General features: G+C 41.3%; 1 protein-coding gene across 2 annotated transcripts; it reads right to left on the bottom strand.

Annotated features, from left to right (window-relative positions):
- Positions 1-475: 475 nt before the first annotated feature.
- Positions 476-16260, bottom strand: LOC126602106 (triacylglycerol lipase OBL1-like). Of its 2 annotated transcripts, none has more exons than XM_050268929.1 (5): positions 15831-16260; positions 2345-2532; positions 2203-2236; positions 1136-1779; positions 476-898 (listed from the first exon to the last, which is right to left on the bottom strand). In XM_050268929.1, the coding sequence occupies exons 1-5, from the start codon at positions 16243-16245 to the stop codon at positions 608-610; spliced, it is 1572 nt and encodes a 523-aa protein (XP_050124886.1). In that variant the 5' UTR covers positions 16246-16260; the 3' UTR covers positions 476-607. The 2 variants fall into 2 exon arrangements, with proteins under 2 accessions (XP_050124886.1, XP_050124887.1); XM_050268930.1 differs by having other exon boundaries at positions 2345-2527; positions 15831-16015.
- Positions 16261-19926: the final 3666 nt, after the last annotated feature.

Genomic DNA, 19926 nt, shown 5'->3' with positions numbered 1-19926 from the left:
GTCTGTTAATTCTGAAGCCACACCCAGCGACACATTTTGGCAAAAGCAACGCACGTAAGTTCGGTCAAACAAATGCAATGCATTTGATTTAATTAATTACTTAATTAGGATTTGACCAAATTACCTGCTTTAAGTTTTTTTTTTTTTTTTTTTTAACACAACCTGCTTTAGTTAAGCACTCTCTTAAACTGCCTCATTTGATCTGTCTTTTATACCCTTGGTTATACGTAAACTCTACTCAACACTCAATATACTCACGCATGCACTAGCCGATCCATTAAGGGGCAAGGGGGGTCAGTTGGGCTTTCAAACTCTGGTGAATCTCTATATATAACTTCAGTATTGCCCATTTGAAGGTTGAAGTTGTCCTTTATACATGCCCTCCAACGACTTGATAAAATGCCTCAAAAAGGAGTTGCTGTTCTTATTATTAATTTTTTTTAAATATCAACTTAAGCACTATATTCTTGATAAATTTTCATAAGTGTATAAGTGTAATTTTATTTCAAATTAAAATGGGTATAAACAGAATCTTCCTGATCATGTCCCAGAAAACCAAACACAAACAAAAGCTTTTGGGCCACATCGGCCCAAAACAACTGTATCATTAATCGACTTTAGAATTATTTACTAGAGGAATACGTTCTTGGACGTGAGCAAGTGAAGGAAGGGATCCCAATCGAGTAATATTGACATAATCTTGAGGAGCATGAGCTGCCAATCCAGGAATTACTAAACCAACTACCCTAAGCATCCTCATAAACCAGCTTTCCTTGTATTCCGCACCCCTTATTAACGGCAGTATGAAGCTCCTAATCAGCTCCCACAATGCATTTAAGCACTTTGGTATGAACCAGAACACATTGAAGTAGTTCTTGTTGGGTTCCTCCTCCAAAACCTGGTTCCCAATCAAACAATGAATGTTAGTCATAGTTCGAAAGAAATTCTTCTATACTGCATTTATGCATAAATGTACACAACATATGTATATAACTTTCATCGTTTCACAACAAAACCCTAATCAATCATGTTATGTTCAAGTGACCACTTATTGCGACAACAGAACCTGTCGTTTGTTGATTATGTTACTGGTTATTGTAATAGAAACGTTCAATCGAGATAGAGAGACACTAACCTTCCCCTTATAGCAGCTGCTGAAATATAGGCTTGGACCAAAGTGCTTAAACAAGAGAGTTTTATCATCATAAGGTATCCTGGGAACCATATCATTGGAATAAACATACCTCATATACTTCACACCATAATTTTTCAGCTTCTCCCTCATAAACCCCCCAAAGTTCTCATCCCCCACCCTTGGCTGTCCAAAAGTGTACACCCCTTCCAACCTCCCCATCAACCATGCATATTTCTCCTCGTAGTCGTGCATTGCAAGCACCGCGGCAAACAGCACGGCCAATGCCCCGCCCAAGCTGTGGCCTGTCAGTATGAACTTGGCATTCTTGTTTTCTTGCATTAAATCCATCAGAATTTGTCTGATTTTGTAGTAAGCAAACTGATGAGGATGTTGTTCAGCGGCGTTGACTTGTTGTGTTTCTTGTTCAAGGGGCCAGCTTCTGTTTGGTTGCATGCCAAGAGCTTTCATGAAGCCGCTGTGGGTCTTGCCGAGTCCTGCAAACTCGCACCATGAGATGTCGAAATCCGTCCTCCATGCGTCGGCATCAAAGGGGTCGGTGCCTCTAAATGCAACCACAATCAAGTTGGGGTCAGATGTTTTGTCTTGGAACAGGAAGGCTTGCGTTGAATCTCGTCTCTGATAACCTGAAAATTATTTGATATTAAAAAAGAATCCAAGATTTTATTTATTTTTTTATTTTTTTAAAAAGCTTCATTTCTGTAGTTTGACCGAAGTTCAACTCTAATCCCTATATTTTATTTTCTTGTAGTTTAGCCTTGTGGTTACTAGTTGTTGCAAATTACAGACAGTTGCTTAATTTTGTCAGTGTTATTAACAGATGGTGATGAGTGACAAAAGTGTGAATTATATGTCTAAAACTGCAAAAATTAAACCATGGTATAAATTACAAAGACCAAAATCATACTTTTGTTATTACTTTATTTTTTATGCGAAATGATTTTCTTTGATTTATTCAATTCAAATGTCGCTAATAACATTAGGTGTGCAGGGGAAGAAAAAAAGTAAGCGGAAGTCATTTCAAAACAACATTCCTAGGTATACCATACCATTCCAAAAGTTGTAAAACTCTATGAATTTCATCTGCACATTCAAAAGAATTAAAAGATAAAGAAGTCAGTTAATTCATGATCATCATAATCACTAGTACAATTTAAAACCTTGGTGCTTAAGATAATAAAATATGCTTACCTTCCAGTGACCCGTGACGATTGTTTTAATGAGGACTTGGTTTTCGTATGACATTTTAGCCGCCATCATGGACAGAGCTCCTTCGTATCTTGTATTGCCTGGTTTGATGTTGTCGTCCAATTCAACTCGCCTATCAAGATTTCCCAGCACTGATCTGATTGATAACGAATCTGCCTCTGCCACCTTTCCTGCCCACCGGCCCTTTTACTCATTCAATTACTTAAACAGAAAATATGACCTAAGTATCAACATAATTATGTTCCTATAATTGGTTGCCACTAGTTAAAGTTAGTTTTTTCTGTTAAAAAAAAAAAAGTTCATGCATGAACTCAAGAGAATGATAATTTAAAAAAAAAAAAATTAGATGAATTATTTTGTGTAATAATATGAAAAACCTCTCTTTTATGTCTTTTTATTTCTTTTTACCAAACATGTAATTTTTTTTATATATTTTCCTCTTCGTTTTAATATCAAAATTCGTTCAGGTCAGAGTTTTTGAGGTTTGTCTAAGCCCTGAAGGATGATGTATACACTAATGAGTTAGATTTAGATTGTATATCAATAATTTGATCTGATTCCCACCAAAGTAAAGATAGAAATTTTCGAGTCAATCAAGTGAAACTTTAGTTCGATACGCAAATCCACACCAAGACAAATAAAAAAATAATTTCAGGTTCACTATCAAAACCCTTGGAGAAAAAATGAAAAGGGTATTAATGAGTTCCGTTCCTTTTTCTTTAATTAAAGTTGTTGATGCACAAAACCGGAGGTCTTGGAACAACAGAAAGTGTCAGGTTTTGTGACCTTCGCTTGGTTGCTTGGTTGCTTCAGTCACTAGTGAGGATAAGTACGTAAATGAATAGAGACAGAGAAGCAAACACAGGATGTACGTGGTTCACCCAGATTGGCTACGTCCACGGAGTAGAGGAATTCTTATTAGTAGTGAAGGGCTTACACAAGTACAAAGGATCAAGCTCTCAATTTAGTGAGTTCTTGTGAATGATTTAACACAAAATGGCATTAGGCAATATTGTGGGGGAATGACCCCTATTTATAGAAAAACTTGTAGCTTTGTCACATTGACATGTGTCATGTTATGATTGGTTCTTGATGTTGACACGTGCTGCGCTCTGATTGGCTTCTAATCTTGACACGTGTCGAGTAGTGATTGGCCTCCTGGTCGGAGGGGAACTCTTCTGGGTCCTTGACAGTATAGCGTTGGCCGGTGCTCGGTAGTTTCGGGATTGGTCAAGTATGGTACAAACAGTGCTCCCCTAAGTTCCCGAGTGAGGGAAACTCCTCGGTTGGGGACTTGCAAGATCCAATCCCTTGAGTAATCACGAAACTTCTAAGTACCGAAGTGTGGTCTGATCTTCATCTGCCCTTCTCTGGAAGTACCTTTCCTCCATCCGGGAATGGTGTACTTAGCTGATGTTGACGCACAAGGTAATGTATCAATTTCACTTGAAGCTTAGTTGTAGTTTCGGGCTTAGTCAAGTGTGATACAAACCCTATAGTAGGAGTCCCCCAAGTCGCCGAGCTAGGAGATCTGCCGAAAGAGGTGACAGACAAGGTAAGCAGTCAAACTTCCAAGTAAGCAACCCAGGATCAGAGGTTTGACGTCGGCTTCCGGTTGATTGTTCTCATTCTCCTTGTCTCTCATTCAACTGCCAGGATAAGGAGAAGCAAATGGATAAGAGATGATATGAGATACTTTTGCTTTTGAAGAAGTAACTTTCCACAGGCTTATTCTTGAACTGTGCTGGAGGGTTTTCTGGTGCCCTTCAGAGTATAAGGCCGAATCAAAAATTTGAGGGTCAAAACAAGTCCATCAAATCTAGAGTACGTTCGACCTTGATGATATGGGATACTTTTGCTGTTGACGGAATAATGAATGTGGTATGGAAAGGTGTCGTGCTGTAGTGATCTGTTTCAGCTCACCGTTGAACCTTCTGCTTCAATCTTTTGCATGGCAGAAGTGGTGTGCAACCTTTGCATTTAAATGGTCCTTCAGAACATTCCTTCATAGTGACTCATCCACGCTTGGCAGCTTCAGTGTAAAGAGCCAATATCTGATCAACTGTCATGAGGTATTTGCCGGTGGAATTCGTGACCTTGACAACAGTTGAGGATGAGTACTCGAGAGCAATGCTAAGTAAGCAACCAGGCAAAGGCTCCAGGCAGTCAGTTCCAAATTGGAGGTTTGATTTCAGGTTCCGACTGACTGCTCTCTTTCTCATTGTCCTGCAGGTGTGGACAAGGACAAAGACAAAGACAGGGAGAAAGCATGATATGGGATACTCTTGCTTTCGACCCTGATGATATGAGATACTCTTGTTCTTGGTGTGGCTTATTTGCTGAGGTATTATCGGGGGGAAATAAAGCTGAGTATTTCGAGAGGTTATGTTGAGGGTGCCTTTTCGAATGTGAGAAAGGGTTGAGCATTTTTGCAGGTTTGCCTGTCCGTTGAGGAGGGAGGTCAATGTATATAGGGATTTCCCAATAACAAGTAGTAATGCTATTCCTTTACCCTTCTTGGTCACAGCAATGTAGTGGGAGCTACCAGCTTCACGTGTTTTAATTTTGTCAGAGCACTTTGAAAAAGTGGTATGTGGTATCTGGAAAGCTGATGTTACGTGTGAAGATTACAGACAAGCTTTATCTAAGGAAATCTGGCTCTCGAAGTTCTGAGAGTTGTGCCTCTTCGGTTTTCGAACAAGCAATCCCGTCGAGGATCTGACTCTCGAGATTCGGAAAGCGGTGCTACTCCGGTTTTTTAGAAAGTAATTATGTTGGGAGTCTTTTCTCGAATGTGAGTAAAGGTTGGACGTTCTTGCCAACCTGTCTTGCCGCAAAACCCGGAGGTCGACACACATAGGGACTTTCCAGTTGTCAAGCAGTGGTGCTGTTCCTTTACCCTTATGGGTAATAGTAGGGTAGCTGGAACTTCGAAATTCTCGTGCCTAAACTTTGTCAGAGATCTTTGACAAAGTTATATGTGGTACCCGAGGAGTTGATGGTGCATATGGAGAGCGGTGATTGAACAGTAAGATTCACGTGCTTTCTACTTCACCAGAAATCTTCGACAGATTGCCCGTAATTTCCGCAAAGCTGAGTGTGCATGTGACAGGTGCTGACGAGGCTGAAAAAGCAGGTGCTTCTTCGATTTCTGAGATCGGCCCTCGTGGTCTCTGAGCAGCCCAGCTTTTGAGAAAGCAAACGCCTCTTCGATTTCTGAGATCGGCCCTCGTGGTCTCTGAGCAGCCCAGCTTTTGAGAAAGCAAACGCCTCTTCGATTTCTGAAGCTCCGTCGAGTGCAGATTTTTATAGAGGCTGGCATTAAGTTCCACAGCACACTTGAATCTCTACCAGTAGAAGCTCATTTCTTGCACTTCTAAGATCTTGATTTGTCTGACCTCTTCCTTCTTCAACACATTTGAAAATGTCTGGACCCTCCGACCGTCGTTTTGACTTGAACCTTGGAGAAGAGACAGCCACGCCTTCTCCAGACAACATATGGCGCCCATCCTTCATATCCCCTACTGGTCCTCTTACCGTTGGGGATTCTGTGATGAAGAATGATATGACCGCTGCAGTGGTGGCCAGGAACCTTCTCACTCCCAAAGATAATAGACTACTTTCCAAACGGTCTGATGAGTTGGCTGTTAAGGACTCTCTGGCTCTTAGTGTTCAGTGTGCAGGTTCTGTGTCTAATATGGCCCAACGCCTATTTGCTAGAACCCGCCAAGTTGAATCATTGGCTGCTGAAGTGATGAGTCTCAAACAGGAGATTAGAGGGCTCAAGCATGAGAATAAGCAGTTGCACCGGCTCGCCCATGACTATGCTACAAACATGAAGAGGAAGCTTGACCAGATGAAGGAATCTGATGGTAAGGTTTTACTTGATCATCAGCGGTTTGTGGGTTTGTTCCAAAGGCATTTATTGCCTTCGTCCTCTGGGGCTGTACCTGGTAATGAAGCTTCAAATGATGAACCTCCAATGCCTCCTCCTTCTGGGGTTTTGTCAAGTACTGAGGCTCCGGATAACCACCCTCCGGTGCTTTCTCTTTCTGGGGCTCTACCGACTGCTGAGACTTCCCCTAAGCAACCTTTGTGAATGCTCCCTTTTGTTTGTTTATTTTGACTCATGTATATGTACATATTTGTGGCTTATCGAAAATATTAATAAATAAGCTTTGCTTCATTTCAACATATTGTGTTAAATACACCAAAGCCTTCTTCATAAAGTTCTTTGAATTTTTGCTTTTGTTGAAACCTGTATTGTTGAAGCTTTGTGAGTGAAGCATGTAGTTTGAGGTAGTGTTCCCTTAATTTCCCGAGTGAGGAAAACTTCTCGGTTGGAGACTTGAAAAATCCAAGTCACTGAGTAGTCACGAACTTTTGAGTACCAAGGCGTAGTAGCATATGGTGGGAGTCCCCCAAGTCTCTAGTCGAGGGAGTTGACGAATGAGGTGTCTTGCTAATAGTCCATGTCGTAAGTACCAAAACTTCATTCTTTTGTTTTCTAAGTGGTAGCCCCGGACTTTTTCTTCATAGATTTTGTTTATGAAGGTTGCTAGGCCCGAATAAGTGGAATTGCAGAAGGTGTAACCGTTGGTGCATTAACATCATAATGGAAGCATCACAATGATGGAAGCATCACAATGATGAAAGCATCATAATGATGAAAACACCATAATGATGAAACATCATAATGATGTTTCTTTGGTGGAATTGTTTTTCCTTTCCCCTAACAACCGGAATTGTTTTTCAACATAACACCGGAATTGTTTTTCAACATAACACCATCATCTGTAGGTCGAATCACAAAGTTGTCTTCATGAAAGTTGTTCGTTAATTCCTTAACTACAACATATCCAAATTGGAGAGCCATCGGAGCAGTACAACTCCAGAAATCCAGGTATGATGAGTGACTGTTTATCATTTGTCTGTCAACCCGTCAGATTTGTTGTGAGCTTTGAAACTCTATTTTCTCTTGCTCATATCAGCATGCTTTCTTCATTGAAGTTGTTCCTCAGCTTGTGAACTACAACATATCCAAATTTGAGATCCCTCGGAGCTGTATAACTCAAGAAACTCAGGTATGATGAATGACTGGTTATTATTTTTCTGTCAACCCGTCAGATTTGTTGTGAGCTTCGAAACTCCATTTTCTCTTGTTCAGATCGGTATGCTTTCTTCATTGAAGTTGTTCCTCAGCTTGTGAACTACAACATATCCAAATTTGAGATCCCTCGGAGCTGTATAACTCAAGAAATTCAGGTATGATGAATGACTGGTTATTATTTGTCTGTCAACCCGTCAGATTTGTTGTGAGCTTCGAAACTCCATTTTCTCTTGTTCAGATCGGTATGCTTTCTTCATTGAAGTTGTTCCTCATCGACTCTTTCATAACATATCAAAAATTCAGGATGAACTAACGGTTAAATATTTCCAGATCTTCGAAACATCACAACAGCTTCGAAATCTGCAAGAAGCCGACTATCATGTTTGGAGCTTCAACACTTTAATTTCCGTCGCTCAAACAGAAATGGTTCCTTCTTGAAAGTTGTTCATATGCTCAAGAACTATACGGTGTCCAAAATTCAGCTCCATTGGAGAAGAGCAGAGGTTGCAGAAATTTGATAGATGAAAGGAGGCGGAAGAGGGAGAGAGAGAAAAAGTCTCTTGGGTTGGATTTCTATTTTGGGGCAGATTCCAATTTTTGTAGCACCTTCATTATTGATGAATTGCTTGTACTTTTGTCCATTATGAAATTTGGGACTTTGGCTTGTTGTTGGATCTATTATAATATGTTTGAGAACATATATAAGTGAATAAATAAGAAGGAAAATTTTGGGCCCTTGTGGGTGTAAAACAAAAAATGTTTATGTTTACCCAAGTGTTTTTGTACAAGTTCAAGGGCATCTTGGGTTTTGTGAACAAAATTTGTTTATTTGGAGCAAGGTTTTGTGTTGAAGCTTTGTAGGTGAAGCTTTGGTGTTGAAGCTTTGTGGGTGAAGCTTTGGAGGTGAAGCTTTTCGGGTGAAGCTTGTTGGGTGAAGCTTTTTAGGTGAAGCTTTGATGGTGAAGCTTTTTGGGTGAAGCTTTTTAAGTGAAGCTTTTTGGGTGAAGCTTTTTAGGTGAAGCTTTGATGGTGAAGCTTTTTGGGTGAAGCTTTTTAGGTGAAGCTTTGTGGGTGAAGCTTTGTGGGTGAAGCTTTGATGGTGAAAGTATGTAGAGGGAGCTTTCTAGGTGAAGATTTTTTAGGTGAAGCTTTGTAGGTGAAGCTTTTTTAAGTGAAGCTTTTCGGGTGAAGCTTTTTAGGTGAAGCTTTTTAGGTGAAGCTTTTTAGGTGAAGCTTTGTGGGTGAAGCTTTGGAGGTGAAGCTTTTCGGGTGAAGCTTTTTAGGTGAAGCTTTGGAGGTGAAGCTTTTCGGGTGAAGCTTTTTGGATGAAGCTGTTTTTTTTTTTTTTTTTTTTTTTTTTTTTTTTTTTTTTGGCGCTTGACACGGTCTTCATTTGCTTGTTTTGTAGTGACTGTGGAAGACGGATTGCTTTCTGATTGAGAAGGGTTCCGGCATCGCTTGCTATGAATGTAAAAGAGTGAGGGCTGAGTTGGCTAAATTACCTCTTTATTGAATTCATTGCCAAATGGCCTTCATTACATAGGATGCCAAACGGCTATAGCTCAACACTTGTACATCGTGAGTCTATTTGTAGTAGTACTTCAAGTGATCAGCGTTCCATGGATGGCCAAGGGTCTTGCCATCGGAGCTTCTAAGTGTGTAAGAGCCAGGGCGACTGATGCCAATGACTTCATACGGTCCATCCCAGTTTGGACTAAGTGTGCCTTCACTCGGGACTCTGTCGCAGAGTAATCTTTTCTTTAAGACCCAGTCTCCTATTTTGAAAGAACGAGGCTTGACCCTAGAGTCATAATAGTTGGAGATGCGCTGCTTGTAGGCGACATTCCTCAAGTGAGCTTGGTTTCTGTGTTCCTCGACTAAATCCAAGTTGAGGGTGAGTTGTTTGTCATTTTCACTTTGAATGTAGTTCTGGACTCGGAATGTTGCTTGCTCGAGCTCAACAGGGACAACCGCCTCTGTGCCAAAGGCAAGTGAGAATGGAGTTTCTCCTGTTGAAGTCCGATATGAAGTGCGATATGACCAAAGAACTTGGGGTACAAATTCTGGCCAACAGCCTTTAGCTTTGTCCAAGCTGGTTTTCAAAGTGCGCTTGATTATTTTGTTGATGGCCTCAACTTGTCCATTAGACTGGGGATGAGCTGGAGAGGCAAAGCATAAGTTGATGTTGAACTTAGAGCATAACAACATGAACTTCTTGTTGTCAAACTGTCGCCCATTGTCAGTGACTATCGCATTGGGAATGCCGAATCTACAAAGGATGTTCTTCCACACGAAGTCTTCTATCTTTGCCTCAGTAATGGTTGCCAAGGGTTCTACTTCGGCCCACTTTGTGAAGTAGTCCACTGCAACGACTGCGTAACAGACTTTGCCCTTCCCTGCCGGCATTGGGCCGATCAAATCAAGTCCCCACTGGGCGAAGGGCCAAGGGCTGATCATAGGAGTAAGAGGCTCTGGAGGGGAATGAGGAATAGCCGCATATCGTTGACATTTGTCACATGAGCGGGATACTTTGATGGCATCCTGGTGGAGTGTTGGCCAGTAATATCCTTGGCGAAAAGTCTTGTGTGCTAGGGACCGAGATCCAGCATGATCTCCACAGACTCCCTCATGTATTTCCCGAATGACGATTTCCGCCTCGGCATGCGTAAGACACCTTAAGTATGGCAGGCTAAAACCTCGCTTATAGAGTTGATCATTGATGATCAGGTAGCGGGTAGACTTGTATCGAATTTGCTTAGCCTGGACTTTATCATTTGGGAGGGTGCCATGAGCAAGGAAATTATAGATCGGGGTGATCCAATTATCCCCCCGTTGTAAGTTGCATACTTCTGCGGCCATGGTGCTTGGTGTTGCCAACAGTTCGACATGAATTTTTCTTCCAATCTTGTCTTCCACAGCTGAGGCGAGGCGAGCCAGGGCGTCTGCATGACTGTTTGCCGCTCGAGGAACTTGGGTGATCTGGTAGTGGAAGTGCTTGAGCAAAAGTTGTGTTTGCGCAAGATATGCTGCCATGGAGCTGTCCTTAGCATCAAAGTTGTTGGTAACCTGGTTGACCACTAATTGGGAGTCACTGAAAATATCAATTTGTTTAACCCCGAGGTGTTTGGCCAAACGTAATCCTGCCAGAAGGGCTTCATACTCGGCCTCATTGTTTGATGCCTTGAATTTGAAACGAAGAGCATACTCCATTGCTACCTTGTCGGGCGTAGTCAAGACTAATCCCGCTCCACAGCCCTGTTGGTTGGATGAGCCATCAACATACAGACTCCAAGCTGAGGTCGTTGATTCTACCTTCTGAGCTTCCGGGGGTAATGAAGCCACTGCTTCAGGTGTAGAAGCAATGTCAACCGGATATGTGAAGTCGGCAATGAAATCTGCTACTGCTTGACCTTTTTCGGCTGGTTTTGGTTGGTAGGAGATGTCAAACTCACCCAATGCTATCGCCCATTTGATCATTCGCCCAGACGTGTCAGGACTCTGGAGTATCTGTCGAAGAGGGTGATTGGTAAGCACGATGATGGCGTGTGCTTGGAAATAAGGGCGAAGTTTCCGAGCAGACATGACCAATGCTAGAGCTAATTTCTCAATGTTGGAGTATCGTGTCTCCGCATCTTGTAGGGCTTTGCTAGCGTAGTAGACAGGTCGCTCAATATTCCCATCCTTTCGAATGAGAACGGAACTTACGGCTGAAGCTGATACCGATAGGTAGATAATGAGAATGTCTCCTACCTCGGGCTTGGAGAGTAGAGGGGCTTTACTCATGTACTCCTTGAGGTTTTTGAATGCCTCGGCACATTCATCAGTCCATGTAATGTACTTCCTACTTCCCTTAAGTGCTTTAAAAAAGGGAGCACATTTGTCTGTGGCCTTAGAAATGAACCTGGTTAAGGCTGCCACCTTGCCAGTAAGGCTCTGGATGTCCTTTGAAGTTACCGGTTCCTTCATGTCGAGGATTGCTTTGATCTTCTCGGGATTAGCTTCAATGCCTCGTTGGCTAATCATGAAACCTAAGAATTTGCCAGAGCCTACGCCGAAGGCACATTTGTTGGGGTTTAACCTCATTCGATACCTCTTCAAAATAGTGAAAGTTTCAGATAGGTTGGTGATGTGTTGGTCAGCATGTTTGCTCTTGACTAACATATCATCAACGTAAACTTCCATGTTCTTCCCAATCTGCTCGGCGAACATTGAGTTGACTAGTCTCTGATAAGTCGCTCCTGCATTCTTTAGGCCGAAAGGCATGACTTTATAGCAGTATAGTCCTCTGTCGGTAGTGAAGGCTGTGTGTTCTTGATCCGAAGGGTTCATGAGGATTTGGTTGTATCCTGAGTAAGCATCCATGAAGCTCAGGAGTTCACACCCGGCCGTAGAGTCTATAAGTCTGTCAATAAGAGGAAGAGGGAAGCTATCTTTCGGACACCCTTTGTTTAGGTCGGTGTAGTCAACACACATTCTCCACAAGACCTTTTGAAGCAAAAGACTTTCTTTGGTTGGATTTTTCTTAACAAGGACCACATTTGCTACCCATGTCGGGTAATTGACTTCGCGGACAAAGCCTATGCCTTTGAGTTTTTCAACTTCTGCTTTCATTGCCTCGTATCGTTCAGCGTCATAAGATCTTCGCTTCTGTCTCACCGGCTTGATCTTGGGGTCAATACTCAAACGATGACAGATGACATCGGGAGAGATGCCTGGCATGTCCTCGTATGACCAGGCGAAGACTTCAGTGTTCTCTTTCAAAAAAGATATCAATGCTAACCGAAGGGGTGGTGACAATGTGGTGCCAATCTTCACCATGCGATCTGGATAATCTCTTGAGATAGGTACCTTCTCCAACTCTTCAGCAGGTTGGGCTTGCTGGGTGAAAGAGTCATCTCGAGGATCATCGGGTTGATTGTTGCTATCAGGAAGATCCAAGTTCGCTTCATCTAGGCTGGTCTTTGTGACTTGGTCATGTACAGACAGGGTTTCCTTGGGTCCGGGCAAGTGTTGTTGCTTAACTGAAGTGTTGTAACATGATCGTGCACTAAGCTGATCTCCTCTGATGTAGCCGTTGCCATGGGGGGTTGGAAATTTCATCAACAGCATATGCGTGGATACCATAGCCTTGAGATCATTGATGCCTGTGCGCCCAAAGATGACATTGTATGCCGTTGGGCAGTCAACCACTAGGAAGTTAGTGGTAATGGTAGCCGTGTAAGGGCCTGTACCAATAGTAAAGGGTAAATGTATGCTCCCTAAGGGTTGCACGATATCACCGGAGAAGCTTATCAGAGGAGAAATCGAGCGATCGAGTAAGTGTTCAGCTACACTGAGCGCCCTGAAAGCTTCGGCAAACATGATATTGACCGAAGCCCCTGTGTCTACGAGGATTCGTCGAACATCAAAGTTGGCTATGTGAGCCTCCACGATCAATGGGTCGTTATGAGGGTAGATGATGCCTCTTTCTTCCTCAGGGTAGAAACATATCAGATCCCAGTTAGGTTTTTGATACTTCCCTCCCCTGATGTCTTCCACGTGAAACACTTGGTGACCAGTCCTCAGACTTCGTTCACTGTTTTTCATGGCCCTATTGGAAGATTCAGATATGGGTGTGCCGCCGCTTATGGAATATATGACATTCACCTGGCGTTGGTTACGGTTATCCCTTTGAGGGTGAAGAAGGAATTGATCAATTTTTCCTTCTCGTGCCAAAGCTTCAATACGATCACGGAGGATGATACATTTCTCGCTATCATGGCCGTTATGCTCATGGTAGCAACAAAACGTGCCCGCGTTATTCGGGGGCGTGTAATCTGGGTGCCTCGGCTTTGGTTTTGGTATCAGGTGAGCTATGCTGGGGTAAATGGCCGCGCATGTGGCATTCAAGGGCGTGTATGTCTCATACCTTGGGGTAGGGGGTATCTTGACGCGGGTTTGACCCACTGCATTGACTGCCTGGGGGCGAGCGTTATTGTGGCGATACCCTTGGTTATCGGGATAGTGTCCCTTACTCTTTTTACTGAAAGGAGAGTGGTGAGGATGGAAATCCTTCCTCTTGCCTTGAAATTGATATGTCTGTTGATTCGGTGAAGCATTATGCAAGGCATGGGGAGGTGCCACTGCTGTTTGGGAAGTCGAGGTCTTCTCATTTAGGTGAGTCTGGCTTCCACCTCCCACTTGTTGATAAAGGATGGTTGTAGGGGGTTTCCCCTGATATGTCTTTGCCTCGGCGGAGGCATGGTTATAAGCCTGCGCCATCACCTCAGAGTAAGTCTTCCAAGTATTGGCATTGATCATGTATTTAAAGAAACAATCACGTAGGCCTGCCGTGAAGGCTTTGAGGGCAGTCTTGTCATCTGCCTCGGCACACCGGGAGTATTCATGGCTGAAGCGGCCAGCATACATACGTAATGACTCGTCTGGCTTCTGGCGGATAGTGTACAAGTCATCTGCAGAGTGCAAGCGATCGGTTTGGAAAATGTGTTGGGAAACAAATAGTTTCCTCAATTCCTCAAATGAGTCTACCGTCTCAGGTGTAAGACGACAATACCAATTTAGAGCTCCACCAGAGAGGGTGGAGGGGAAGAGAAGACATCGCTCTTCGTCGGTGTGCATCCGGTATGCCATGGTGGACTCAAAGAGGTTAAGGTGCTCAATCGGGTCCTCTTTTCCAGTATAAAGTTGCAAGCCAAGCTTTTGCTTTGTCTTTGCTTGAAGGGGGGTGTTGAGGATCCTCCTTGTAAGAGGGCCAGGCCTGGGTTGGTTCCAGTCAGGTATTTCAGCCTGACGTTCAGCCTTCAACTTGTTTACTTCCTCAAGAAGTTGTAGGACAAGGGGGTCCTGAGCGGAGTTATGTGTCACTGGAGCTTTCTTTCGTAAATCTCCATCTCCTCTTGGAATTAGGAAGGTTTGATCGAGGGCATGTGATTTTTCCCTGGACTCGCTGTACTGGCTTCCAGGGTATGTCTGTCGGAACACCTCTGAGTCCCCTGTACCCTCATGTCTCTCTGGGACTTGTTGCCCCTTCCCCAAATTGGTGGCCGGCTTGGGCCGTGGCAGGGGACCGAGTCTCTCAGAAATCCTTGGGTCATTAATCTTTGAGCTTATATGGATGGAATTCTCTCGACGTTGCTTCAGGAAATCCCGACAATCGCGAAAGACGGCTTTCGATCCTTCTGCCCCTTCAGTAAAGAGGTGTCTCCCTCCACTTCTCATGGTTCGGGTCGAAGCAACTGGGTTAAGAGAAGCCTCATGTTGATTATCAAGTCGAGGGGTAATCTGTTCCCTATCAGGGATATCTATGTCGAATGCATGTGACCCTCCATGTTGGAGGGCACCCAGTTGATGGTTGACTTCCACGGGGGCAACAAGCTCGCGTGTCTGAGCTTGCCTAGCTTCGTGGAGTGTCTCGAAGAGCTTCTCATATTGCTCCTGGAGGACCTCATTCCTTATTGCTATCTTGTTGTTCTGAGCTTCCAACTCATCGACTTTAGCTTGAAGAAGAACTCGTTTTCCTTCCTTCTTTCGTTGTTTCGCACTATGTGCAAGGGGGGTGTCATTCTGTGTGCTGTGGCTTCCTTCGCTTCCCATGTTGGAGAGGGATGCCTGGTCAAAAGAAAGTGTACGAATGATAGAAACCAGCTTGACACAGCTGAAGAGAGTAGGAATAAGTGTCGCTTCCCACAGACGGCGCCAAATGTTGATGCACAAAATCAGCGAAGACTTTGGTACAACAGAAAGTGTCAGGTTTTGTGACCTTCGCTTGGTTGCTTGGTTGCTTCAGTCACTAGTGAGGATAAGTACGTAAATGAATAGAGACAGAGAAGCAAACACAGGATGTACGTGGTTCACCCAGATTGGCTACGTCCACGGAGTAGAGGAATTCTTATTAGTAGTGAAGGGCTTACACAAGTACAAAGGATCAAGCTCTCAATTTAGTGAGTTCTTGTGAATGATTTAACACAAAATGGCATTAGGCAATATTGTGGGGGAATGACCCCTATTTATAGAAAAACTTGTAGCTTTGTCACATTGACATGTGTCATGTTATGATTGGTTCTTGATGTTGACACGTGCTGCGCTCTGATTGGCTTCTAATCTTGACACGTGTCGAGTAGTGATTGGCCTCCTGGTCGGAGGGGAACTCTTCTGGGTCCTTGACAGTATAGCGTTGGCCGGTGCTCGGTAGTTTCGGGATTGGTCAAGTATGGTACAAACAAAAGTAATTAATCACGGATGCATACATGCTTGAACTAAATGAATCAGTCACGAATTTTCAAAATTTTAAATTGTTGAATCAAAGAGAACAAAAGAATATGTTCTTATACTATTACAATAAATTATATCAGACCAAACCTGTAAGCCACATTTTGAAGAGCGCGAACAATCCGCCATTGGTTGCTACAAGATTTAGCAACTTGTTCACAGTACCCCCAGTTCGAGCCATGGGCGTTCTGAAGAAAAGGAACATCCATTGCACCACAATAGAGACGAAGATTACCCATCGGCGTTCAAATTTTCGTCGTTCACGTCCTTCGTCTCCCGAGCAGTTGATGAAGCTTCTTTTTTCTACGTCGGAGGAAAACAGGAGGCGAATGAGCTCGATGAAGCTTGCTTCTTCTGGCTTGAGGAAAACATAATTGTGACAGACATTTTCCTTAGAAGCCATGACAATAATTGGCTTGGAAGCGAGGAAATGAGCCGCGTTATGTCGATGTCTCAATTCAAACCATATATACAAATGCAGGAAAGAGTTTATATATTTATACATATAACGTTTGTATACAGTAATGCCTGTATACTACATACACAACAACTATATACTACATATACAACAATGTGTCGGTGCCCTCCATAGGAAATTACGAATATTTAAGATGCTAGCTAGTTGTTATTTTCATAACTAGTTTGGTTTTGTTAGATTTGATATATAATTAATGTTTTATATTGGAAAGAAGGTTAAAAAAAAACATCTTAGCTGGGCTGATTTGGCAACTCGGATAATTGATATATATATATAGTGTGTTATTGAAACGGGAAAAAGAATTCTCATATAGCTTGATCATCGTCATGCACGGGATTACTAATGTGGTCAAAGGTTTGTAATGGTTTAAGTTTTTTCAATTCTTGTTAGTTATCATACATTTGCAAGGTGTATTTCAAGTTTCATGGGTATTTTAGTCTCAAGCTTCTGATGTTATGAACCAATTTGAAAACAACTAGCTCATAATTAATTAGTTTGGTAACACTTCTCTTCCCAATATCTGAAAAATGTTCAAAGCTTGAATCCTCCCATATCCAAATAACAAGTAACAACAACAAAAGATTGAACACATGAGACGCACACATGTGCCTTAAACTTGAAGTAAAATCTATAGATTTTGAATGCACGAAGTAATCTGGGATTATGCCCTTACCATATATCAAGTTCTTCATTCAAATTAAGCACCCGTGATTACGTAATTAGAAAAGTTATTAGCTGACCAATGACTAAGAAATACAAGACATGGATTGCAAATTTTTTTGGTGACTAATATTTAAATAAGTTATCATGGTAGAACGATCAAGAGCAAGTCAATAGATTTAATTGGTTTAACTAGTGAAGCATGAATATTCTTTGCTGATTAAGTCATACCCCTCCTACTTCATTTTTAATTCCAACGTAGTAGCGTAACTATTGAGAGTGGTTATCCCACATCAGAGAAAGAAGAGACATTACATGTGCTTATTAGTAATTGGACTACTCCATGTATTGCTAATTACTTTTATAGTGGAACCTCAATTTTTTTTCATGGTACGTATCAGAACAACTGTCCCACTATGTGCATGTAAAGCCAATCGGTCACATGTGTTTCACGTCACCCAATCTATGTAGTTCATGTGCTAGGTTTGAAAATTTGTCACATGTGAAGGGGCGTGATAAGAGTGTTAATCCCACATCAGAAAAAGAAATGACCTTACATGTGTTTAATGGTCATATTACCAATTGACTTATGGATGAAATTTCAAACTTTCAACACTGATGTGTTTATCAATATATCTTACTTAATGTACTTAACCATTGACCCTCATTTATAAAAAAAAATAAAAATAAAAAAGACTAAACCATTGACATTGTGTAAAATAAAAATCAAAAGAATCATATAGTCACGAAGACAAAAGTGGGCATTCTAAGACCTAGTTTGGTACTAAAGTCTTTCTGAAAAAAAACTGGTATAAAAAAAATCTGGGAGCTTTTTTGTGTTTGGTAAGCATTCAGCTTCAGTTTTTTTTCACAGTTTTGGATGAAAAAAAGCCAAAAACAAGAAGCTGCAAAACCCAGCTTTGAAAAACCGCATTTTTTCACATCTGTTTTACATAAAAGTTTATCAAACACTATAATACTGCTTTTTTTTTTCAAAAGCATTTTTACAAAAAAGTTTACCAAACACTCTACAGCTTTATTTCATCGCCGCTTATTTTCACAGCACAACAGAAACAGTTTTTTTTCAAAGCACAGCAATACCAAACCAGCCTGTATAAGACGTTTTAATCTTCCAAATTTCGTGCAAGATTCGCGAAGGCACAAACAGTGGGAATTCTAAGCACACTATATAAGACGTTTTAATCTTCTAATTTCGTGCATATATCTTACTTAATGCACTTAACCATTGACCCTCATTTATAAAAAAAAAACTAAACCATTGACCCTGTGTAAAATAAAAATCAAAAGAATCATATAGTCACGAAGACAAACAGTGGGCATTCTAAGCAACCTGTATAAGACGTTTTAATCTTCCAATTTCGTGCAAGATTCGCGAAGACACAAACAGTGTGCATTCTAAGCACACTATATAAGACGGTTTAATCTTCCAATTTCGTGCAAGATGCAACAATGTTAAGTTAAATATATTAATCAGGATATATAGGTAATTCTCAGCTGTTCTTAAATCTATTTTTTTTTCTGGTCAAATATCATTTCTTTGACAAGGTCATATGACTCTTACAAGCTATGAGTTATCTAGGCTCCGATAGATAATCCACAGTACATGTTGGTAAGATCTTAGGCCATCTCGAACCGAATGGTCCAGAGAGCCAGATGGCCGAAAATAGCCTTAAAACCATCTCCAACCAAGGGCTGGGCCAGAGGGCTCGGGAATCTGGAAGGGCCCCATGGAATTTCAAAGGGCCAAAGGGCTGGTTGCTGGCTGGCTATTTTTTTTTTTTTATAGTTTTTCTATTGTTGTCGGTTATAACCGACAGTAATAGGTATTCATAGGCAAAAAAAAAATTTATTTACTATTAGTGTCGGTTATAACCGACACTAATAGTTTGAAATTTTTTTTTAATATAACAGCTAGTTGAGTCAGCTAGCCGTTGGGGTTTTCTTTTTCTTTTTTTAATTTAAACATTTCTTTTCTTCTATAAATATGGTGAAGTTCTTTCAATTCTTCACTTCATTTGCAATATTTCCTTCTTCAATATTTTTCATTTGCAATATTTCCTTCTTTAAATTTTAGTTGTAGTTTTTAAATATAAGTTGTAGTTTTTAAATTTAAGTTATTGTTGTTTTTAAATTTAAGTTGTAGTTTTAAAATTTAAATAATAAATTATGTTTAGCCCTTTGGCCCTCGGTTGGAGACAGTTTTTTGTGACAGGGCTAAAACGAGCCCTCTGACCCTCGGTTGGAGACGGAGGCAAATATGGCAATGTACTGTTCATTAAAATATTAATATCTTGGAGAAACTTGGAGGGCCAGAGGGCTTGTTTTAGCCCTCCTGCCCTCCAAGATTCTTCAAGATATTAATATTTTAATGAACAGTACATTGTCATATTTGCCTCTGTCTCCAACCGAGGGCCAGAGGGCGAGATGACTCGTTTTAGCCCTGTCACAAAAAACTGTCTCCAACCGAGAGCCAAAGGGCCAAACATAATTTATTATTGTTCAAGTTTCATGTTGTATAATTTTTATGTTGGTTAATGTTATTTAATGTTGGTTAATTTAATTTAATGTTGTATAATGGCTTAGGAAGTTATAGGAAAAAAAATAGAATTTAAAAAAAATATGAAACAAATTTGTGAAATAGAAGTTATAGGAAAAAAATGGAATTTAAAAAAATATGAAATAAATTTTGTGAAATAGAAGTTATAGGAAAAAATAGAAGTTATATGAAAAATTTTGTAAATAAAAAATAATAATAAAACTGTAAAAAAAAAAAATCAAATGCAACGGCTACTACCAGTTGCATTTAAATTTTTTCTTAAGAAATCCTGTTGGTTATAACCGACATAAATACATGCTATTATTTAATATAAATGTATTACTATCGATTAAAACCGACAGAAATAACAAAACATTAAAAACAAAATAGCCAGCAGCCACCCCTCAAGCCCTCTTTGATTCCGTAGGGCCCTCCCAAATTCCAAAGCCCTCTGGCCTAGCCCTCGGTTGGAGACGGTTTTCAGGCTATTT

The sequence above is a fragment of the Malus sylvestris genome, chromosome 15 (assembly GCF_916048215.2).
Source record: "Malus sylvestris chromosome 15, drMalSylv7.2, whole genome shotgun sequence".
Lineage (NCBI taxonomy): Eukaryota > Viridiplantae > Streptophyta > Magnoliopsida > Rosales > Rosaceae > Malus > Malus sylvestris.
Note: the sequence above shows the minus strand (reverse complement) of the source record. Positions and strands in the feature narration are given on the sequence as shown.

Excerpts from the sequence above, each read along its gene's own strand:
- LOC126602106 (XM_050268929.1), bottom strand. The coding sequence starts at position 16,245 with ATGTATAAATATATAAACTCTTTCCTGCATTTGTATATATGGTTTGAA. Across the intron at positions 2,533-15,830 it reads CTTCAAAATGTGGCTTACAG|GAAAGGTGGCAGAGGCAGAT; the intron begins GTTTGGTCTGAT and ends GCCGGTGGGCAG. Across the intron at positions 899-1,135 it reads GCAGCTGCTATAAGGGGAAG|GTTTTGGAGGAGGAACCCAA; the intron begins GTTAGTGTCTCT and ends ATTGGGAACCAG.